The sequence below is a fragment of the Ornithorhynchus anatinus genome, chromosome 3, assembly GCF_004115215.2.
Source record: "Ornithorhynchus anatinus isolate Pmale09 chromosome 3, mOrnAna1.pri.v4, whole genome shotgun sequence".
Taxonomy (NCBI): domain Eukaryota; kingdom Metazoa; phylum Chordata; class Mammalia; order Monotremata; family Ornithorhynchidae; genus Ornithorhynchus; species Ornithorhynchus anatinus.
In genome coordinates this window covers 22,239,020-22,263,848 of record NC_041730.1, presented here as the reverse complement: position 1 = coordinate 22,263,848, position 24,829 = coordinate 22,239,020, and the positions used below count along the sequence as shown (strand labels likewise).

General features: G+C 48.7%; 1 protein-coding gene across 1 annotated transcript in view; it reads left to right on the top strand.

Moving 5' to 3' along the window:
• The window catches only part of CREB3L1 (cAMP responsive element binding protein 3 like 1), a 58,507-nt gene that overhangs the window by 21,726 nt on the left and 11,952 nt on the right, over positions 1–24,829 (top strand). Inside the window, exons 2-4 of the mRNA XM_029061564.2 lie at positions 8,458–8,686; positions 13,305–13,468; positions 22,109–22,187. Of these exons, the coding sequence (XP_028917397.1) occupies positions 8,458–8,686; positions 13,305–13,468; positions 22,109–22,187 (472 nt within the window). The remainder of the gene's footprint in view (positions 1–8,457; positions 8,687–13,304; positions 13,469–22,108; positions 22,188–24,829) is intronic.

Here is a 24,829-nt window from a genome sequence, read left to right as displayed (position 1 = left end):
ACAGTCTTAAGGGGGGAGACGACAAAGCAAAACAGAATAGAAAAGAAACAAGACAGCATCATCAAGATAAATAGAATCATGGAGATGTACACCAATCTATGTGCAGAGCACTGTACTAAGCGCTTGGGATGGACAGTTCGGCAACAGATCGAAACCATCCGTGCCCCGTGACGGGCTCACAGTCTAAACGGGGGAGACAGCAAAGCAAAGCAGGACAAAACAAAAACAAGGCAACATCGTCAAGCAGTGTGGCTTAGTGGAAAGAGCCCGGGCTTGGGAGTCAGAGGTCATGGGTTCTAATCTCAGCTCCGCCACTTGTCTGCTGTGTGACCCTGGGCAAGTCGCTTCACTTCTCTGGGCCTCAGTTACCTCATCTGTAAAACTGGGGATTAAAAAATGTGAGCCCCACGTGGGACAATCTGATTACCCTGTATCTCCCCCAGCGCTTAGAACAGTGCTCAGCACATAGTAAGCGCTTAACAAATCCCATAATTATCATCAAGATAAATAGAATCATGGAGATATACACTTCATTAACAAAATAAATAGGAAAATATATGTACAAATAAGCACAGTGCTGAGGGGAAGGGGAGGGGAAACGTGGGGGCGAGGGCCCGGGGCCACCAACGGGGTGGTGCGGGGCCACTCAGACTCTCACCAGAGCCCCTTCTAGACTGTAAAGGGATTTATTGCTCAATTGTATTTTCCAAGCGCTTCCCACAGTGTTCTGCCCACAGTATGCATTCATTCAATCGTACTGATTGAGCGCTTACTATGTGCAGAGCACTGGACTAAGTGCTTGGAATGGACACTTCAGCAACAGAGACGATCCCTGCCCCACAACGGGCTCACAGGCTACAAGACGAGCTCACCGTCTAAGAGCGCTCAATCAACGCGGTCGCATGAACGAACGAATCCCAGCGGAAGGTGGGCGGTGGGGAAAGACGTTATGTACTCGCCCAAGCGGTTAGTACACCCTTCTCCCCCAGGAAGGGCTTGATTCATCATAATAGTAGCATAATCATCGTGGTATTTGTGAATAATAATCATAATAATAATGATGGTATTTGTTAAGTGCTTACACTGTGCCAAGCACTGTTCTAAGCCTAGAGGTAGATACAAGGTAATCAGGTGGTCCCACGTGGGGCTCACAATCTTAATTCCCATTTTACAGATTAGGGAACTGAGAGACAAAGAAGTTAAGTGGCTTGCCCAAGGTTGCACAGCAGATAAGTGGCAGAGTCAGGATTAGAACCCACATCCTCTGGCTCCCAAGCCCGGGTTCTTTCCACTGGGCCACGCTGCTTCTCTAAGCGCTTACTACCTTAGGGAAGTCACTTCCCTTCTCTGGGCCTCAGTTCCCTCATCTGAAAAATGGGGATCAAGATTGTGAGCCCCATGAGGGACATGGAGTGTGTCCAACCTTATTACCTCATATCTACCCCAGCACTTAGAACAGTGCTTGGCACATAGTAAGCGCTTAACAAATACCACAGTTATAATTATTATTATTCTGTGCCAAACGCTGGAGATAGAAGATGCCACTGACTGATTGATCGATTGATTGACAGGCCCAGGGCCGCTTGGGTGGGACGAGGCTGCTGCCGCGCAGGTATGCGTGCGAGCCAGGTATGCATGCAAGGCAGCTGTGCAGTGAAGTCCCACGTCCAGCCATGTCGGGTGACCTACTGCGTGTTCCTTCGGCCGGGGCCGGGCTTCTCGGGGCCTCCCACGTTCGTGGGACCTCGATTCAGCACATAGTTAGGGGAGAGAAATGTGGTTGAGGCTGTGGGCCAGGGGTTCGCTGGGCTGAGAACAGAAAAGAGAGATGGGGGAGGGGGGAGATGCAGGGTTGGGGGGAGAGTCAGAGAGAGAGAGGGAGGGAGTTCATTCCTTCAGGAAAGCAGAGTCGGCAGCTGCACATGTCATAGCTGGGAAGGGAGATTTATGTTGGCAAGTCTGTAGGAAAAATATTTAAAGACGAACAAAAATCATAATATTTCCTTCCTGATTTCTCCCACCCCATTGCCCAGACGAGCTGTCCCTCCAGCCTTCTGTACTCCAAACCCCCACCTTCCCTCGCCTCCAAGCTGGGACCCCAAGCCCTGAAAGTGGCAGACCAGTGTGATCTGTACAGACCCGGAGGGCAGAGTCTGGCCGGACGCCTGGGAGCTGGGAGAGGAATGTCTGTGTTTCGGGTCGTGAGAGGGGGTGTCTGTTCTTGGGAAAGGGGGAGAATTGGGGTTGGGAAGGGGGAGTCAGTGCCTCTACTTGCTGGGGGTGAGGGGAGAGAGAGTTCACCTTGGGGAAAGGCAGACGGTAGTGCCTTTGCCGGAGGACGTCGAGCCCATCCTCAGATATCGTCGGCTCAAGAGAGATCTGGTTTTGGGGCCGGCGACTTTGGATATGAGGTGTTGAGCTCAGGTGTTGGTGGGATCCCGGTTGCCTATAGAAAGAGGGAAGCAACTACGGCTTAGGGTGAGAGCATGGGGTGGACACCTAGAATAATGGGTTTAAAGGAAACCCCCGCTAGGCTCACATGTGGGATGGAGAAGAGCCCTCCTATTTCCCACTTCCAAATAGGTTTTATGACACCAACATGGCAGAGTTACTGCTCCCATTCCTGCGATTTAACCCTCCTCCTTTCAGACTCTCTTCCCACTTTGCCAGGTTCATCGTGTCTGACGTACCTGTCTATACTCCTCTCTCAACCCCAGGACTCCCAGGTCGCTGTCAGGGAAAATAGATCCCTATAAGGGTTGGGGCTATCAGCACCCTCTGCATCACTATATCCTTGGAAAAAGAGTCCATGCCAGGTTCTGAGATTTTCCCTTTGCCCCCAGGTTTTCCCCCTACTCTCTGGGTCCAGGGGTGGGAGCGGAGGTGGAAGAGAGAAAAGGGTACCAGAGACATACCCGTTGATTTAGGATCCACACTGTGCCCTCATGTGAAGGAGAAGCAGTGTAGTCTAGTGGATAGAGCACGGCCTGGGAGTCAGAAGGACCTGGGTTCTAATCCCAGCTTGTCTGCTGGGTGACCTTGGGTAAGTCACTTCTCTGTGCTTCAATTACCTCATCTGTAAAATGGGGATTAATACTGTGAGCTACTGTGTCCAACCTGACTATCTTATATCTACCCCAGTGCAGTGCACAGAAAGCACTTAACAAATGCCTTTAAAAAAAAAATGGAGATGGACTGGACTTTAGCTTTTAGAGTTGGCCGGCGAGGGCCAGGGGAAGGCGGAAAGAAGTGCAGCTTTGGCATTAGTTTGATCATATGAGGGGTCGGGGCATAAAGTCAGTTATGCTAGGCCTTGGCGTCTTTTATGCCAACCGGATTTGCTTGCATCCACGCCAGTGATTAGTACAGTGCTCGGCACATAGTAAGCAGTTAATAAATACCACAATTATTATTATCATTTATGCTTACCCTGGGTAATGGAGGAAGAGGAGGTGTAGAGCCTCAGCCAGTGGGAGGAAGTAGGGGCCACTGCCCCTTGGCTGCCCCCTCCCCAATGGCTGACTGCTTGCTCAGTGTTGGAAACCTGTCTTGTACTAGCGCTTGGCTGCCGCATCGAGCTAGCGGGAGAGGGGAGGGTTGGGTGGAACCCAGCCGGTGACTGAAGCACGCACTTCTGGTGGGCTGTCTCAGGCTCTTCCTCGGGACTGCCGGCATATGATTCCCAACTGGCTATTCGCCTGGAGATGGGACCCCAGGGAGAACGTCCCCAAACGCTCACCTCCCTCCCGGTCCCCAAGAAGGCGGTTTGGCGGGTCCTTATCGCCTGAGATGGAGCCACTGTCTCCCAAGGAGGCTGGCTGCTAAATGCCTTAGCACCTGACTCCCAACTTTCACTGCTCCACATTCAGGGGGGTGTTTTAAATGTGAGGATTCAGGGGAGTTGTTGTTATCATCAAGAGCCCAGGCTCTGGGGCTCTCTATCTCGGCTCCTTCCGAGCCAACCTTCTGGCCGTACCTTGCTCTCGGCTCTCCCGCCTCCGTCCTCTCGCTCGTGGCTTGGAACTCCCTCCTTCCTTTCCTCCCACATCTGACATCAGACAGACCACAGTTCTCCCCCACCCTCACCCCACCACCTCCAACAAACTTTCCCTGCTTCATTTTCCACCACGGTAACCCATATCACCCCTTCAGCCAGTTCTAGCACTTATGAATTTATTTATATCCTCCTTAGCACTCATGTATATGTGTTATTTATTTGATTTATTTCGACCTCTCTAGTTGTAAATATTTTTATGTTTAGCTCCCAGTAGAGTGTAGGCTCCTTGTGGGTAGGGAACTGTTAGTCTATACTTCCCAAACACTTAGTACAGTGTAGCACGCAGTTAGTTCTCAATAAATGCTGCCACTATTACTGTCTTTAGGTGCCTTTAGGTGTTGACTTTGGACTCTTTTGAGTCTGGGGTCCCCTTTTCCTTTTTCCTCCTCCTCCTTCTCCTCTCCGTCTCCTCCTTCTCCTTCCTCTCCTCCTCGTCCTCCCCTGCATATTTCAAGTCACAAAGGGACTGGAGATAAGAGTTACACAGATCATTCTCCTTTCTCCTTAGGTTGTTTGGAGCTGGAATAACAATCCTGTCCACACACCTGAGGTCTTCAGCTACTGACAGGCAGAGCTGTCAGAATCAACAGCATTAAGTGTCCATAGCATGCAGAGCACTATGCTAGTTATTTTGGGGAACAGACGGAAAAAGTAGAAGGTCACATTTTCTCCAAGATTCCTACCTCACTTAAGCCCTCTTTTCCCTAGCTCCCTCTCCCTTCTGCGACATCTGTGCATTTGGATTCGTGACCTTTGGGCATTTGTTATTCACCCCAACCTCAACCCCACAGCACTCATGTACATAGCTTTAAATTATATATTATAAATTCTTTATATTAGTGCCTGCCTCCCTCTCTCTAATAATAATAATAATGGTATTTGTTAAGCATTTATTATGTGCCAAGCACTGTTCTAAGTGCTGGGGCAGATACAAGGTAATCAGGTTGTCCCACGTGGGGCTCACACTCTTAACCCCCATTTTACAGATGAGGTAACCGAGGCACAGAGAAGCAAAGTGTCTTGCCTAAGGTCACACAGCAGACAAGTGTTGGAGCTGGGATTAGAACCCATGACCTCTGACTCCCAAGCCCGTGCTCTAGACTGTAAGCTTGTTGTGGGCAGGGCACGTGTTTGCCAACTCTGCTGCATTGTAGTCTCCCAAGTGCGTAGTACAGTGCTCTGCACATTAGGAAGTGCTCAAGAAATACAGTTGATGATGATGTTGATGATGACGATGAAGGCATGATCCCTGCCCTCAAAGAGCTTACAATCTACCACTCCCTAGAAAGTTCCAGAGGGAGCCCAGTCAATTGACGCAGAAGGCCCTGCTCCTCCTGGACTGCTTCGCTCCTCTAGCCCACAAGTCCAACTTCCTGCAGCTAGATGGCCTTTGGGGCATATGACTCCTGTTAGCCTCTCCTTCCTTCTCCAGATTATTTCCCCGCTGATGTCCTTTGAAGTCAGATTCACAACAAAGGCGAGAATACGTCCGTGCCAGGGCAATTGAGGAGCCAAGGCCCATTGTCCACACATGCCCTGTTGTCTTCAACCCAGCTCTGTGTTTGACTGGGGTAAGGGACTTTGGCTGCTGGCTCCTGGGATGTGAGCAGAGAATTTGGAGCAGGGTGTTAGTCGTGGAACCATTGTCCTCCGCATTTGGTGCCATTTAGTTCCTAACCATTATCCCCAGACAGACACTGAACTACCTTAATCATGGCATTCTTGTTCCTCTAGCCCTTCCCTTGGGGGCCACTCTGAGAAGGGGAAGAGAGAGAAGAGTGATGGGGCATGGTGGACGGGGGCTGGGTTCTGAGAACGGTAGTCTTATCCTCCATGATTTCCTCTGGACTCCCAGAGGGTGTCTTCCCTTGGTCCCTTACCCTCTCCTGTCCCCTCTCCTGTCTCCACCACTCACATTCCCAACTGCTCCCTGCTACAGCCCGGACATTTATCCACCCGAGGCCATCAGGGGAAACCACATACTCATCCCCTTCCTGGGATCCACCTGCCTGGGCGGGACTTAATTTGGGGGAGCAGAGCCAGACTAGAAGCCTCAAGGTAGCCTGGACCCTGTTGTTCCTGGGTATTCATTCAGTTGTACAAAATGAGTGCTTACTGGGTGCAAAGCCCTGTACTGAGCACTTGGAAGAGTACAGTGCAACCACAGACACATTCCCTGCCCACAGCAAGCTCACAGTCTAGAGGGGGAGACAGACAGTAATATACATAAATCAATTAATGAATAAATAAATAAATTATAGATATAGATATATACATATGTGCTGTGGGGCTGGGAGGGAAGATGAATGAAGGGAGCAAGACAGGGCAACGCAGAAGGGAATGGGAAAAGAGAGAAGGGCTTAGTCAGGGAAGGCTTCTTGGAGACTTTCAAGGTGTAGAATGAGAGGACCTGGACCACCTCCACCGGGTAAGGGAGGCAAGGTGTCCAGGCTTGGGATGGCAGGGAGCCAGTCAGCGCTCCCTGGTTCCCTCCCTGGACCCACTCCTTGTCTTGGTGCTCCGGTGACTTCAAGATCGAATTCCCTTTTTTGATCCCTCTAGATTGTAAACTCATTCTCTAGACTGTAAGCTAGTTGTGGGCTGGAAATGTGTCTAAGTTATTCTGTTGTACTCTCCCAAGTGCTTAGTAAAGTGCAGAGCACACAGTGAGCACTCAATAAATACGCTGGATTGATTGAGGTGCTGGGAGACTGTGCCTTTGGCCACCGTGCTCGGGTACAGACTTGGTATCTTTTCTTTATTAACTATGAAAACACTTGAAGCCGGGGATCGTAAGCTGTAGCACAGAGCCAGTCAACCTGGAGACGCTCAGCAAACATTGGCTGCTGCTGACATTGTGGGCAGGGAATGTATCTACCAACTCTAATAATAATGATAATTCGTAATAATTTTGGTATTTGTTCAGCACTTATTATGTGCCAGGCACTGTACTAAGCGCTGGGATGGATACAAGCAAATCTGGTTGGACTCCGTCCCTGCTCCACATGGGGCTTACAGTCTCAATCCCTATTTTACTGATGAGGTAACAGGCACAGAGAAGTGAAGTGACTTGTCCATGGTCACACAGCAGATATGTGGCGGAGCTGAGATTAGAACCCATGACCTTCTGACTTCCAGACCCCACTCTTACCCTCCCAAGTGCTCAGTAGAGTGTTCTGCACACAGTAAGTGCTCAATAAATACAACTGATCGATTGATGAGAGAATGTCATTTAATGGAAAGTGTGTGAGACTTGACCTCTGGGGATTCACAGCCTCAGCTGTGCTGGGTCACTGAGCCGCTCCGGGCCTCGATTTTCTCACCTGCAAAATGGGGACAATTAGCATCTCTTTCTCCACAGCGCTCCCAACCCTACCTACCTCAGAGGGAAATTGGGAGGACAAATGAGATACTTGATATGAAAGTTCTTCAGCATAAGTATAGTTTTAGTCAAGTTAAAGGTATTATCAGGAGAAGGAGACAGGGCCAGAAGTACCTCTGCTGCAGTTGGCTCGGCTGCCTCAAGGCCCATGAGCCCTAGGGTGGTCTTCTGTCAGGAGCAAGCGTCGCCTCCTGGGGCAACTGGCAGGCTGGGCGCTGCCCATCTAGGTCACCCCCCGGAAGACACGATGGGCAATGATAGGCACAGGGGCTGGTCACGTTCATTAGCATCAGCCACTGCCATGCTCCGCTCCTGTTTTCCTGTGTCAAGGATGAAGGAGGATGGTCTAGTGGATAGAGCACAGACCTAGGAGTCAGAAGGAACTGAGTTCTAATCCCAGCTCACCATTTGTCTGCTTCGTGACCTCGAGCAAGTCACTTTGCTTCTCTGCGTCTCAGTTTCCTCATCTGTAAAGTGGGGATTAAGACTGTGAGCCCCATGTGGGACAGGGACTGTGTCCAACCAGATAAGCTGAGAAGCAGCGTGGCTCATTGGAAAGAGCACGGGCTTTGGAGTCAGGGCTCATGAGTTCGAATCCCAGCTCTGCCACTTGTCGGCTGTGTGACTGTGGGCAAGTCACTTAACTTCTCTGTGCCTCAGTTCCCTCATCTGTAAAATGGGGATTAAGACTGTGAGCCCCACGTGGGACAACCTGATTCCCCTATGTCTACCCCAGCACTTAGAACAGTGCTCGGCACATAGTAAGCGCTTAACAAATACCAACATTATTATTATTAGTCTTATATCTACCCAGCACTTAGAACAGTGCTACCCAGTGCTTGATACATAGTAAGCACTTAACAAATACCATCGTTAATCAATCAATCGGGCCCCACTCTGAGGCCTTAGCAACCTTGTTGGAAGGAATCTTGTTGTGGTCTGATTTCCAGGTAATTTATCTTCTCTCTCTTGTTGCCCCTCCGCCCCACTCTCTCCTCCCTCCCTCTCTGGCTGCCAGCATTTCTCTGATCACCTGGACCACTTCTCAGAGAACATGGAGGATTTCTCCAATGACCTCTTCAGCAGCTTCTTTGATGACCCCATTCTCGCCGAGAAGAACCCTCTCTTGGACATGGAACTGGACCCACCCACCCCGGGCATCCAGGCCGAGCACAGTTACTCACTGAGTGGGGACTCAGCCCCCCAGAGCCCCCTCATGCCCGTCAAGACGGAGGACAATCCCAATGGTGAGTGTTGGGCCTGGACTGGTGGGGAGAGACCCTCCACAGACACTGCCCACGCGTCAGATGGCAGACTCCTCTACTGGGTTAGGGATGTCAGAACATCCCGGTTCTCCCTTTCTTCCTTTTCCCTGAGAAGGTTTTGGGAAGGGGTTTTGTACTATCCCGAGCGCCTGGTACAGTGCTCTGTACACAGTTCAATACCATCACTTCCATCAGTCATGGTATCAATACCATGGATGATGGCGATAGTGCACTACAGAGCTAGAGCCGAACAGAGACACATTGTTGCCTAGTAGAAAGAGCTGGTGAGTCAGAGAACCTGGGTTCTAATCCTGACTCCTCCACTGGTCTGTTGTGTGACCTTGGGTAAGTCACTTAAATGTGCCTCAGTTTCCTCATCTGTAAAATGAGGGTTCAGTGAAGCAGCATGGCTTAGTGGAAGGAGCATGGGCTTGAGAGTCAGAGGATGTGGGTCTTAGTCTTGCCTCCACCACTTGTCTCCTGTGTGACTTTGGGCAAGCCACTTAACTTCTCTGTGCCTCATTTACCTCATCTGTAAAATAGGGATTAAAAGTGTGAGCCCATGTGGGACAACCTGATTACCCTGTATCTACCCGAGTGCTTAGAACAGTGCTTGGCACTTAGTAAGCACTAAACAAATACCATAATTATTAATGCCTGTCTCCTACTTGGACTGTGAGTCCCATTTGGGTCAGGAACTGTATCTGCCCTGATTATCTTGTATCTACCCCAGCACTTAGTATGGTGCTTGGCACATACTAGTATCATTATTATTGTTATTATTATTATTTTATTATATGTTAAGTGCTTACTATACATCAAGCACTATTTTAAGCAGAGAAGCAGAAGCATGTGTGGCCTAGTGGCTGGAGCACGGGTCTGGGAGTGAGAAGGACCTGAATTCTAATCCTGGCTCTGCCACTATTCTGCCATGTGACCTTGGGCAAGTCACTTCACTTCTCTGTGCTTCAGTTCCCTCATCTGTAAAATGGTGAATGAGACTGTGAGCCCAGTGTTGGACGGGGTCTGTGTCCAACCCGATTATCTTGTATCTACCCCAGCACTTAGTACAGTCCTTGGCACAAAGTAAGCACTTAACAAATACCACAGTTATTATTATCACTGTTATTAATATTATTAAACACTGGGGTAGAAATATAGTTTATCATGTGAGACACAGCTCCTGTCTCTCATGGAGCTTCCAATCTAAATGGGAGGGAGGCAGTCTAAGTAGGAGGGATAGTAAGTGATCAACAAATACCTCCATTATTATTATTAATAACAGAGCTGGGTGAATGCCCCATAAGAGGACCCATTTAACCAAACACTCTAAGTTGAACTCCTTTTCAGACAGGTTCCTGGCCTAGGAGGACAGTTCAGCTCTGGGGCTTTTGGGCTGTGCTGCGCCCGCGTGGCTCTGTGCCCACGGCTCCTGGCACTGGCAGTGATCCCCAGGCCATGGAGGAAGGTGGGAGGAACCCTTGGGCTGTTGTAGAGTTTGCCTCTGCAACTACTCTCCAAGAGGAAGGGGGTGGATTCCCTTTGAGGCTTTTTCTATCTCCAGGCAAGTTTCCCACTTCCTCTTCCGGACCCTGACCCTCCCTGCCTGTGGCAGGCCCCGCCAGGCTCCACTGGCTTCCCCACTCTGCCACCCAGAGATTATTTTTAAAACCATTTGCCTGCGGGCGCTTGGTAGGGGGCAGTCGCTTGGAGGCCGCCCCAGCCCGGCCCTATAATTTGTGGGAGTGAGTGGGTGTCCTCTGAGCCCTAGGATGACCTGAGGCTCCTGTTCCTTCTCCTCCTCTTCCTTCTTCTCCTTCCCTAGAGTCATTCGCCAAAGCCCTGAGGAGAAGGAAGGGACAGATTTCTGACTGAGTTCTATAGCATGGTTTTCTTAATATTCATAATAATTAAGCACTTAATATAGGCCAAGCACTATACCAAGTGACCTCGGGCAAGTCATTTAACTTCTCTGTGACTGGGGATTCGATACACGTTGTCCCTCCCACTGTACCTGCCTGGGGCTCCCATGTTTCTGCCTGTTCCCCTCCCCACTGGTGGGTCAACCACGGGCCAATCTCTTGCTTGGTGGGGTCAGAAGTGTGGGATCTGCAGGGAAGAGGGCAGATGCTACAGATGCCAGCACTGGCTACACCACATAAGTAGTTCCTGGAGGCTGGCAGTTCCCAGTGATACAAGGAGGAACAGGAGAGGGTTAGATAGAGGAGCGGGGACAAGCCAACCGCTGAGAATCTCTGCTTACTCTCATCTCTTCTTCCTATTTTTACTCGAAGCAGGAGAGGAGGAAGCAGGGAAGCAGCATGGCCTACTGGAGAGAGTATGGGCCTGGGGGTCAGAACGACCTGGGTTCTAATCCCGGCTCTGCCACTTGTCTTCTGTGTGACCTTGGGCGAGTCACTTAACTTCTCTGGGCCTGTTACCTCATCTATAAAATGGGGATTAATATTGTGAGACTCATGTGGGATACGGACTGTGTCCAACATGATTAAGCGCTTAACGAATACAATCGTATTATTATTATTACTAAGTGCTTGGGAGAGTACAATATAACAATAAATAGACACATTCCCTACTCACAAGGAGCTTACAGTCCAATAATAATAACAAAAATAATATTTATGGTATTTGTTAAGCGCTTTCTATGTGCCAAGCACTGGTCTAAGCGCTGGGGTAGATACAAGGTAATCAGGTTGTCCCGCGTGGGGCTCACAGTCTTCATCCCCATTTTACAGATGCGGTCACTGAGGCACAGAGGAGTTAAGTGGCTTGCCCAGGGTCACACAGCAGACAAGTGGCAGAGGCAGGATTAAAACCCACGTCCTCTGACTCCCAAGTTCGTGTTCTTGCCACTGAGCCACTCTGCTTCTCCTAAGCAGCTTCTTCTAAGTCTAGAGGGGTCCTCAGGGATTCCCTCCCTCACTGTCTCCCAGTCAGTCAGTCAGTCGTATTACTGGGTACTTGGGCCAATCTTAAATTCCTGGTCTTGGCACTGAGGGCTGTGGGCTGTTTCTCCCAACCCTTCCCCTGCCTCTCCTGTCCTGTGCTAATAGAAATAACTGTGGTATTTGTGAGGCACTTACTATGTGCCAAGTACTGTACTAAGTGAAGAGATAGGTACAAGACAATGAGGTTGGACATAGTCCCACATGGGCTTGCGGTCTAAGAGGGAGGGCGTAGGCTTTGCATCCTTATTTTACAGATCAGGAAATTGAAACCTAAAGAGGCCGTCCAGGAGACCAGCGGCGGAGCTGGGTTTAGAGCCTAAATTCTCCGACTCCCAGGCCTGTGCTCTTTCTTTTAGCTCGCACTGCTTCTCACTAGGGCACGCTGCTTCAATCAATCAATGGCATTTACTGCAGAGCATGGTACTAAGTGCTTTTCAAGGGCTAAGGCCAATCAGAGCTACAACTACAGCGCTGGAGAGCAAGCAGGAAGGAGGCTCTGAAGGAGATCGGTGCAGCCCTCCAGCCGGCCCAGCTCCCCCTCTCCAAAGGAGCTAAGATCAGGATTCCCTGTTTCCTGGCTAGCCTGAGGGAGAAGCGGCAGGGGTTTCTGGGATCATGCACCCAATCCAAGTTTCCACCACACGCCACCCTGTGCCAGCCCCCACGCTAACCCTTCTTCTGCCTAGTGGATAGAGCCTAGGCCTGGGTATCAGAAGAACCTAGGTTTTAATCCCTCCTCTGCCATTTGAGGTCGTGGGATCTCATCCCGCTTGTCTGCTGTGTGACCTTGAGCAAGTCCCTTAACTTCTCTGTCCCTCGGTTACCTCATCAGTAAAATGGACATTAAAACAGTGAGCCCATGTGGGACAGGGACTGTGTCCAACCCGATTAGCTTGTATCTACCCTGGAACTTAGTACAGTGCCTGGCACATAGTAAATGCTTTACAAATACCATAATTGTCATAATTATTTTTATTATTGAAGGCATATCTCCTCCAAGAACCTTTCCCTTACTAAGCCCTTCTTTCCTCTTCTCCCACTCCCTTCTGCATCACCCTGACTTGCTCCCTTTCTTCACCCGCCTCCCTGCCCAACACTTATGTACATATCTGTAATTTGCATACTTAATACATATCTCTAAAGTACATATCTGTTATTGATTTATTTATATTAATGTCTGTCTGCCCCTCTAGACCTTAAGCTCACTGTAGGCAGGGAATGTGTCTGTTTATTGTTATATCACACTCTCCCAAGTGCTTAGTACAGTAGTTTGCACACAGTAAACGCTCAGTAAATACAGTTGAATAAATGAATGAAGTGCTAAACAAACACTATTATTATTATTATCATTCTCCACCTTTTAGTGCCTTCTAGTGTCCTCGGCACCTGTCAAGACTCAGAGTGCAACCAATTCACAAGCTTAAATTGTGCAATTTATTACTGCTCTGATTGACATCATCAGAGGAGCTCATAGAGGCAGGAGGGTTAGAGGGTCTTCCACCCCTTTACTGAGGGCTATCCTCTGTCCCTCCTTCTATTTCTTCATATCTCCCTTCTCCCCCACTGTCCTCCAGTCCCGAGGCCACCCCCATGCCCCTGGTTAGAATTAATGTCTGTTCTGGTTATGTCCTCAGAGCTGGAGAATGGTGTGTGGTCACTGGGGCACAAGCTGTGTTCCATCATGGTGAAGCAGGAGCAGAACCTGGCACCCGAGCTGGCGGGTGCCACCCAACTGGCGGCCCCCACAGCCCCCCTGCTCAACCTGAACCCACTGCCCAGGCTGCCTGTCCCCCAGGAGGTAAGTGTGAAATTCTCTCCACCCAGAGGAGAGAATGGGGAGGGATGAGGTAGGGGAGGAGGGGGTGGCCGGGCCCACTCAGGGCTGGTTTGTACCTCCCTGTGAACCCCATGTGGGACAGGAACTCTGTCCAACCCGATTTGCTTCTATCTACCCCAGCACTTAGTACAGTGCCTGGCACCTAGTAAGCGCTTAACAAATACCATAATCATTATTATTCTTGTTGAAGGCACGTCTCCTCCAAGAGGCCTTCTCTTACTAAGCCCTCCTTTCCTCTTCTCCCACTCCCTTCTGCATCATCCTGACTTGCTCCCTTTATCCATCCCTCCTCCCAGCCCCACAGCACTTACGTACATATCTGTAATTGATTTATTTATATTAATGTCTGTCTCCCCCTTTAGACTGTAAGCTTCTTGTGGGCAGGGAATGTGTCAGTTTATTGTTATATTGTACTCTCCCAAGCGCTTAGCACCGCGCTTTACACACAGTACGCTCTTAATAAATATAGTTAAATATGGGGGCTTTCTTGGGTTTTGAGATCATCTCAGGGCCTTGCAGCATTCTGCAGCCTAGAGCTTGGAGAACAGGCCAAAGAGTGACTGACTTAACTTCCTGAACCATCAATCCATCAGTGGTATTTATCGAGTGCTTATACTGTGCAGAGCACCATACTAAGCATTTGGGAGTGTACAATACAACAGAGTTGGTAGACTTGTTCCCTGCCCATAAGGAGTTTACAATCTAGAGGGAGGAGTGTGGTAGGGAGCCTGGAGTATAAAGAGACCATCTTGAACTGCTGACCGGCTACTGGCTCCTTCCCCTCTGCCTTCATCCCCGCCTTCACCCGCCCATCTCCCCTAGACTTAAAAAGCCCTCTCTGTATCCCACTGCATACTCCAACTATTTAATCACCTCCCTACTCCTGTTCCTGTCCAAACTCCAGGTTGTGTATACATCTGCTGCTCTCACTTTCTCTCCTCCAGTTCCCTTCTCGACCCACTATGATCTGATTTTGGCCTTCTTCATTCACCTGAAGTCTCACTTTCCAAGGTCACAATTGTCCTCCTGCTTGTCAAAGGTCATATGGACTCTATTCTATCCCTCCTTAACCTCTCAGCTGCTTTTGACTTTGGTGAATCACCCCCTTCTCCTAAAAGTTTCTTCTGACACAGTTCACTTAGTTCTCTGGCCTCTCCTTCTCAGTTTATTTTCTCCCCTTTCACCTGCCATCCCCTAATTGTGAGTGTTTCTCAAAGCTGTGCTCTGAGTTTCTACTCTTCTCACTTTATAGTCACTCTCATAGGGAGTTCATCAGCTTCCGTGGCTTCAGCTATTATCTGTGTATGGATGACCCATAAATCTATCTGCCTCACTCTGACCGCTCACCTCCTCTGCAAAAATGTATTTCCTCTTGACTCCAGGACGTCTCTACCCATGTGTCCCACTGGCACCTCAAACCCAACATATCTAAATACTTAAATTCAATGTCACCTCATCTCTCCCACATCCACCCCTCCACTAAATTTCCCATCAGAGTTGACCACACTACTATCCTCCCTGACTCTGCAACCTGCAATCTTGATGTTATCCTTGATGCCTTGCTCTTCTTTAACTCTCACATACAGTCTGTTGTCAAACCCTGTTTATTTTCCCTCTATACCATTTTCCAGATTTGCCCCTTGCTCTTCTTCCAAATGGCCATCAGCCTGGTCTTGACTCTCATCATATCTCACTAGACTGTAAGCTGGTCTCTACACTATAAACTCATTACGGGCAGGGAAAGTGTCGGCTAATTCTGCTGCACTGTACTCTCCCGAGTGCTTAGTATAGTGCTGTGCATCTAGTAAGTGCTCAATAAATACCACTGACCCTATCAGCCTTCTCACTGATCCAGTAGTACTTATCTCCAGTTTCTCCCCTCTCCAATAGTCCATTTTTCACACAGCTGCCTGGATCATTTTTCAAAAACATTGTTCTTGTCACATCTCCCCATGCCACTAAACCTTCAGTGGTTCACTCTCCTTCTCTATATCAAGCACAAACCTCTGACTATGCTTTGAGGTCCTATCAGCTCTCTCCCTCTTTCTTGCTGACTCTCTTCTACACCCCAGCTTGCAAACTCCTTGCTCCTCTCAAGCTCATCTACTCACTGTGCCTCCTACTTGTCTTTCTTGCCTCCAACTCCTTTCTCACATCCTTCCTCCTTCCTGAAACTTCATCCCTCTTCAAATCCACCAAACCAGAGTTCTCCCCACCTTTAAAGCCCTTCTGAAATCCCACTTAATGTGGGAGGCTTTCTTCATTTAATTTTTCTTCTCTCCAGGTCATGCCTTCCCAACTAACACCTCAGCACTTTTGCATCCCCTTCTCACATTTCTGTCACTACTGACTCACATACTCTACTGTTTAGGCACTTATTCATATACCCATCTTTCCATTTTCATCTTCCTTATATCTACATTTTATTTTAGTATCTGCCTTTCCCACTAGGTTGTAAAAAATCATGTCTTTTCATTCTATTGTACTCTCCCCAAGCACTTAGTACAGTCCTCTGAACACAGTAGTTGCTCAAGAAATACTACTGATTGATTAAGTGAGTGAATGGTTGTCAGGATAGAGAAGGGAAGGAGCAGCAGGGATGGGGAAGGATGAAGTAAGTCGTTGTGGTCAGGAAATGCGTCGGTTTATTGTTGTATTGTACTCTCCTAAGCACTTAGTACAGAGCCCTGCACACAGTAAGAGCTCAATAAATACAAATGAATGAATGAATTGGTTAGGCACTCCTCACCCCACCACCCCACTGCTCTGCCATTCCAACTCCAAACCCACCAATTTAGAGCCTTTGTTGACAGAAAGGGGGTAGGAGGTGGGGGACCAGTGAAGTACCCCTCTTTCAGAAGAATAATCTGGATCTCGAGGATTCCACCAGCTCAGAACTGGTTTTAGAGATGGCAGAGCATGAGCTATTGGAAAAGCACAGTGAGACTGAGAGAATGAGAGAGAGAGAGAGAATTAGAGAGAGAGAGAAAGAAAGGCCTGGTCTGACTGGCCCCCACCACCTGGGGAATTCAGGAAATAAGTAGGTCCTGGATTTGAATGACCTGGGTCACTGTGTCCTGGCCAGACAGGCCCAGAGAGCAGGAGAGACCTGGCTTCTGACCTGGCAGCACTGAGTGGGGACTAGATAGTAAGGACTGAGCAGGGTTACAGTTGTTATTCTTAATGAATATGAGAATTGCTGTTCCAGAAAAGCCATGAAAATCAGCACTAACCCAAGTGTCTAGGGTTGAGAAAACATCAGAGGAGGCCATTAGACCTAAGGCAGGGAAACTCGATTTGCTTTAACTTTTCTCTGCCTCTTTCCTCCATTTCCCACTAGATTTAGGTTTTAGAGGACTCCTTGTCTGCAGGGAATCCTTGACTGCCTTTACCACGAGCAGAGGCTTGTATCCTCCCACCCCAGGTGATGAATAGGTGAAGGGGTTGGAGCTGGTTAGGATGGGGAGAGGATAGGTGGTGGAAACGTCAATAGATCCAACCCAAATTTTATGAGCTGAATAGAATTTTGAAGCCCAGTTAGTTTTGAAAACGTTTGCAGCAGGGAAGGAAGGGCCTTTCACTCTGTGAAATAGCCAAATCAGGGTGGATTAGAGGGAAGAGCCTGGGTTTGGGAATTATGGTAACCCAAATTCTAATCCTAGTTCTGATACTGACCTGCTCTGTGATCTTGGCCAAGACGCCTAACTTCTCTGTGTCATAATTTCCTCAGCGGTAAAATGGGGCTAATAATGCTTGCCCCTCACCAAGAGACTAATTAATTGATGTAAAAGTTCAGCAATTTGGAAAAAATGAAAGTGTTTCAAATTCCAGCTTCTATTATTCTAGGAGAGAACCTGAGGCCAGGTTCTCATTAGGGGTAAATAACTCTGGTGTTACTCCACCAGAACATGTCAACAGTGTCTTCAGAGGTGTTTGACTAAACGTCAAACTGACCTAGCTGTCCAAATTATGGAATAGTCCTCGCATTCCCAGCCCATGGAAGGGACTTAATCACATGAGATTTTGTTCACTTTCTTGGTCTCTGCTGAGAATGACCCTGTCTGACTAGGACAAAGCCAGTTAGAACCCTCCCATCCTCATCTCCAGCCAAAAAAGAAATCCATTTTGGACCTTCTTCTGGTGCAATCAAGCATGGTAACATGGTTGACACTGTCAGAGAGAGAGGGCACTGTGCTGGAGGGACCACTAGGCTGGGTGGACCATTGACCTGACTCTAGTAGAGCCCGGTTCTGGGAGTCAGAAGGTCATGGGTTCTAATCCCATCTCTGCCACTTGTCTGCTGTGTGACCTTAGGCAAGGCACTTTACTTCTCCATGCCTCAGTTACCTTATCCGTAAAATGGGGATGGCGACTGTGAGCCCCACATGGGACAGTGACTGTGTCCAACCCAATTTGCTTATATCTTTCACAGCGCTTAGTATGGCGACTGGCACATAGTAAGTGTTTAACAAATAACAAATCATTATTAATAGAATTGCTCGGGTTGTAACTCCCAGTGAGTGGTGAGTCCACAGCTAACTAAAGTTGCCTACGAGGAATGAGTGACAGTGCTCTGCACACAGTAAGTGCTCAATGAATTCCACCGGTTGATTGGCTAGCGTAGATTCGGGCTCAAGCAGGCTCTTGTGGGGTTGAGCTCCTAGGCTTGGAACTTCCTGGGGTTCTGACAAACTTCCAGATCCTTGGTCCTGAAAAGGGGGAGGGGGACATCCAACTTCACTGAAAAAGATGAATGATTTTCATTCCTTCGGGAGCTCTTGGATCCAGGAGGACAGCTCCAGTGGAAGAGCAGAGAAAGAGAGAGAGCAACTCAGAGACTGTGACAGGGACCCAGGGGGCCCAGCAGCTGCTTTTACATCCAAATGAATGGCTGATATTTCTTTGACCGGCTAGGAGCTTCAAAAAGGATTGTCTGGAGCTCTCATAGGCCTCCTGAAATCCTGTCTCCTCCCGGAGACCTTCCCCAACTCATTTCTACTTTCCCCAGGTGAGACCTTCCCACCTCAGCACTCTGTACTACCCAAGCACCTGTGAACTCACAACCCCCTTTAGCATTTATATACCTGTCTTATCAACCTTATCATTCAATAGTATTTATTGAGCGCTTACTATGTGCAGAGCACTGTACTAAGCACTTAGAATGTACAAATTGGTAACAGAGACAGCCCCTGCCCTTTGACAGGCACTACTTCATACCTCATACACAGCCCCTGTAAATCGATTTTAGTGCCTACCCTGCTCCCAGAAGGTAAGGTCCTAGAGGACAGGGACCGTGACTAACTAGCTCTGTTAAACTCTTCCAAGTGCTTAGAATCAATCCATTTCGAAAGCAGAAGCCAGAGGAAAGTAGGCATTCCATAAATATTATTGATTGATTGATTGGATGGCACTCAGGCTCCAACTCCTCTCAGGCTCTTTTACCATTATGCAGGCCACTTCTGACCCTGGGAACCACTTCTCCAGAAGCCCCACACCCTTGGAGCTTTTCCAGGTGCATTGTAAGATGGGAATTTTTCTAGCCGGGCTCAGTGGAAAGAGCACGGGCTTGGGAGTCAGAGGTCATAGGTTCAAATCCCGGCTCTGCCACTTGTCAGCTGTGTGACTTTGGGCAAGTCACTTAACTTCTCTGGGCCTCCGTTACCTCATCTGTAAAATGGGGATTAAGACTGTGAGCCTCGCGTGGGACAACCTGATTACCTTGTATCTACCCCAGTGCTTAGAACAGTGCTCGGCACAGAGTAAGCGCTTAACAAATACCAACATTATTATTACCCTTCTAGGCGGAAGTGTTCCACCTTGGCTTCTACCCAAAGATTTTCCCTTTTATCAGACAGAATTATCTGTCTATAAAGTGTGGAAACTTGTGGTTGAAACTCCAGGGGCAGATTAAGTCCAATGAGTATGAAGAGGCCAGACATCTTGATTGTGGTGGGACAGATCTGCAATGTTGGGGTGTGTCCGACCTCTGGCTTTAGAGTCTTCCTTATTCCCTGTCCCTCTGTTCTTTTGCCTCCTCCTTCTTTCTTCCCTTCCTTTTCCCTTTCTCCTCTCTCTTTCTCTGTCCTACCCCTTTGGTCCTTCCTCACCTAAGGAGTTCAGGTGTCTAGTCACTTTCAAAGAATGTGGGACCTGGATCCAGGCTGACAATTATTTTCTGACCAGGCCCAAATGACTTTCAAGGATTTGGGATTGAGCATGTGCCGGGGTAAATCCGCTCAAGCTCAGCAGCCTCTCTGTCATGTGGTCATTTCTGGGAATTGTAATAGCAAGTGGAGGAGGAGACGAAGAAAGAGGAATGGTATTTATTGAGCAGCTTCTGAATGCAATGCACTGTACTAAGAGCACACTCCTAAACCTGCACACTAATATGACTGTAATAGTATAAGGCTCCAAGAAGGGGTCCCAAGAGATCACCCTGGGAGGGATGTGAGTCATCTCACAGCTGCCCCAGTCTCAGCCCTGCAGGAGGCCGAACTACTCATCCACTGATTTAAACCTAAGACCAGCCGATGGAGCCAGGCCCCGCTCTGGCAGATCAGGCACTGCAGATTTCCGGCCACGGGACATCACTTTGGAGTGTGTGGGTTGGTTCTGGGTGGATATAGAGTGCCAATTTCCCAAGGTAGTTCTGAGATGATAGACGTTCCACGTGCTGCCTGGAGAGAGATGAATCACTTGGGGAGTCCAAACTCCAGCTCCTGAGGCAGGGTCCAGCTTGCTAATCAGGAGAATCATATGGGCCTTCAGCAGAATTCATCCTGGTTGGGTTCAGACCCCCAACAGAGCCAGCAGGACTGGAGTCACGCCAGGCTTAGGGATAGAGAGCTGCTTGCCAGTCCGGTCCAGGCCTCGCTCCCTCCCTCTCCATCACTCCCACTCAAGGACTCAATCACCTTGCTCCCTCCTACCTCACATCACTACAAGTCAGCCCACACACTTCACTCCTTCTAACACTAACCTTCTCACTGTACCTCAATCTCGACTATCTCGCCACTGACTTCTTGCCCACATCCTGCCTCTGTCCTGGGACACCCTTCCTCCTCAAATCTGACAGACAATTACTCTCCCCCATCCTTGACAGCCTTATTGAAGGAACATCTCAGAGAGGTCTTCCCTGACTAAGTCCTCCTTTCCTCTTCTCCCAATCCCTTCTGCGCCACTCTGACTTGCTCCCTTTAGTCATCCCTCCTGCCAGCCCCAAAGCACTTATGTCCATATATGCAATTTATTTATTTATGATAATGTCTGACTGCCCCTCTAGACTGTAAGCTCATTGTGGGCAGGTAATGTGTCTTTTTATTGTTATAGTGTACTGTCCCAAGCGCTTAGTACAGTGCTGTGCACACAGTAAGTGCTTAATAAATGTGAGGAACTGACTGACTGACTGCCTCCCAGTCACTCCAAAGCCTTCACCCATCCACTAGGACCCAGAAGACTTAGATTTGTCTAGAACTTAATTCCCTTTCCTCTGATTTCTGATTTAAGAATATTCAACCGCTGCAGGCAGCGGGTGGGAAGGGCACAGGACTGAGAATCAGGAGACCTGGAATCTAATCCCAACTCATCCGCTGACCTGCTGAGTGACCTTGGGCAAGTCACTTAGCCTCTTCAGGGCATCAGTTTCCTTGTCTGTAAAATGGGTGTGAGATGCCTGCTCTCTAGCTCTTAGACTGTGAACCCCATGTAGAACAGGGACGGGGTCTCTGTTTACCCAGTATCTCTGCCAGGGTTTAGCGTAGAACGAGTATGTAATAAATTCCATAGTCGTGAAGAGGGATTGGGAGGAAACCGACTCTTGAGGAGAGGACCTAGTTTGTGTATGTTCTGTCCTCCCTCCTAAGGGCCAGAGTTCTTCCCAAGGGAAGACTTCAGCTGGGTTAATAAAGTGCCTGGTCTCTGTTTAATGTCCAAGGCCCTGAGACCTTCAAGGGGGAGGGTCAGCATGGAAGGGGAGTCCGCCCAGGCTGGGAACAAAGTGCTCTTCAATTAACCACTAATCCCATTTTATCGGAAACATCTGTTCTGCATGAGGGGGCTGGAGGTGGGGAGGGGTGGGGGAGTCGGAGGAGCAGGACTGACTTTTTACCAAACCCTGTGGATGAGCTTCCAGGTCCGATTGCAGCAGATCAAAGGAGAGGCAGCATTGCTCCCACCACCCCCTGCCCTCGGTCTGCCCTGCGTAGCAGATTCCAGGGCACGCCTGGGTCTATTTACAAGCAGGGGCAAGAGAGGAGGAGGAGGAGGAGGGGGAGGAGGAAGGGCCCTACTTTGGTTTATAGGCAGCAAAGATGGAAGCTGCTGGTGAGGCCTTCTTTCTGATCCACAATGACTCCTCAGCCTGGCTTGACATTCCTGCCCCTCCCCTCTCCACATGGATCCATCTGTTTGTCTTTTGTGGTTTCCCCAAAGATAAAGACTTGGTGAAGGCTCAGGGCTCCAGGATCTGCCAGCTGCCAGGGGATTTGAAGGGGATGGACTGGTTGGGGCAGGAGGAGGCTGGAGTTGAGCTGGCCGCTGGGGCAGATTTGGGGGAAGCTGAGCTGGGGGTGATGGGAGACAGATGTTTTTCCCCTTTCGCAGGCCACAGTAGAGATGACGCTACCACCAGTGATCAAGGCGGAGCCCCGAGAGGCGAATCAGTTCCTTAATGGGACACCAGGTAAGGAGCTGAGACCAGCTTTAATGCCAACCTACCCACTGTTCCTTGATCTTGTCGTCTAGCTCGCTGCCAACCCCTCAGCCACATCCTGCGCCTGGCCTGAAATGCTCTCCCTCTTCATATCCCACAGACAATCACTCTCTCCACCTTCAAAGCCTTATTAAAAGCACATCTCCTCCAAGAGGCTTTCCCTGACTAAGTCCTCTCTTCCTCTTCTCCCACTTCCTTCTGAGTCACTCTCACACTTGGATTTGCACCCTTTTTTTCCCCCCTCACTCAACCCCGTAGCACTTATGTACATATCTGTAATTTATTTATTTAATGTCTGTCTCCCCCTTTAGACTGTAAGCTCATCATGGGCAGCGAACATGTCTATCAACTCTGTTTTTTTGAACCCTCCAAACCCTTTAGTATAGTGCTCTGAACACAGTAAATGCTCAGTAAATATGACTGATTGATTTATTGACCAAGTGCACTCCACGGCAATGATGGGCACTTTATTAAAGTCACCTTACCCATTCTCCAGCCAACCTAGCCCCATCCCTGTAGCCCCAACTGGCATTTCACTACCCACAGTCCATCCATCGCATCTGCCACTCATTCATACACTCCTCCCCTAGCCTCACTCTCATCCTCTAAACCTCAGCCTGCTCTCTTATCTGGCCAACTTCTTCATGCTACCGTTATTCATCCTTCTCATCTTCCCTTCATATCCCTTCTCCGTACACTCTTCGCTCCCCCCTTCTCCACTCTGGATTGGGAAAGTCCAATCAATGCTCTACCCCTGCCAATAGGTAGAGAAAAATCCTCAAGATGTCAGACTTCTAAGGTAGAGTTTCCTGCAGTGGAGTGTCTAGAGATGAGTTATAGCTCAAGAGATCAATCATTTATTAAGCATCTATGGTGTGCAGAGCCCGACTTGTGCTCTAGAAATGTTACAAACAACCAAACAGTGGTATTTATTGAGTGTTTACTGTGTGCCAAGTACTGTACAAAGCACTTGGGAAAGTACAACAGTTAGTAAATGCACATGTCTGAGGGTTTGGACATGGGAAGGTTCAGGATTGGGGTGGGTATTTGTGCTGGGTGGGGTGGGTAGCAGGAGAAGGAGAGCTATTGTCTGCTCCCCACCCCAACTCTCTAGAATTTAGTTTACTCCTCCAATAGTCTATCCATTAATCAATGGTATTTACTAAGTGGTTACTGTGTGCAGAGCACTGTACTGAGCCCTAGGGAGAGAGTACAAAACTATCAGAAGACATGCTCCCTGCTTTCAAGGAGCTGCTAGTCTAATAAGGAGCTTAGAGCCTAGTTAAAAGAAAGACACTATCTCTGTCCATAAGGAGCTTACATTCTAAAGGAGTGAGAGGGAGAAGACATGCATAGAAAAATTCAATTTGCAAGACCAACCAGTGGAAAGCTACAGTAATGAACAAAATAAAGACCAAACCACTCCAATGATCCAAAGATTGCAGCCGATCTCTCTTGTGGCCGAAATTGAGCTCACCCTGCCTCAGGGGGTCAGAATTTGCAAATTTTTCCTCAACCTTCTCCAGTAAAATGGCCTCTTCCGCCAAGAGGAGGGAGGACAGGCCCTGTCCAACCAGCCTTCTTCGGATGGGGTTGGAAGCATAATGGAGGTGGAGCTAACCAGGCAGTCATCTTGCTGCCCACCCTGGAGACATTATATTATCCTCCAGGACTGCCTGGACCAACATCCAAATTGCCAACCCCGCTATTACTTCATTTCTCCCGTCTCTCTGTCTGACTGCCAGTCGTCCATCAGCCCTCCCTAGCTTCCGTGTAACCTCTGTCCTTCCATATGACCCTTCCCACTTTCGTCCACTCTCTCAACCTAACCCAATCCCTCCAATGACCGTCCCTAGGACTCATTCTTCTGTCTCGCTTCCATTCTGCTTACTCCTCATTCAAAAACACTCAGCATTTACAGTTTATTTGGCCTAATTCTGGGTGCTGGGAGCTTTCCCTAAATCCTAATTTCTCCTGCTCCCTCTCCTTTCCGCTTTGCCTGCACACTTGAATCTGTACCCTTTAAGCACTTGATAATCCCCTCAGTCCCACAGCACTTACTTACATATCCGTAATTTATTTATTTAATATCCTTGTTGACAGGGACTGTGTCTAACAACTCTAGTGTACTATGCTCTCCCAAGTACTTAGTACAGTGATCTGCACCCAGGAAGCACCCAATAAATATCATCGTTCGATTTGATTACTTGCCTTTACTTACTCCCTCTCCTCACCCTTGTAAGCACTTTGAGGGCGGGAGCCTTGTCATCTTATTTTTATTATACACTTCCAAGCACTTAGTACAGTCTCTGACCACAGAAAATCCTCGCTCAGAAAACACTAGTTTGATTGATTCCTCCATCACCCATCCCCACGTCTACAACTTTCCTTTCTCAGGGTCAATCTTACTATTTTCTTTGCCCTTGAGCAGGATGGGTGGGTGAGACAAAAGGGTGTAGAAAGATAAGTTAGAGGTAAGCTCATCTCTAGACTAAGCTCATTGCTTAGTTGAGCAATGAAGATGTCTACCAACTCTGATGAATGGTACTCTCACGAGAGCTTAGCACAGTGCTCCACTCATAGTAAATACCATTGATGATGATGATAGAAAG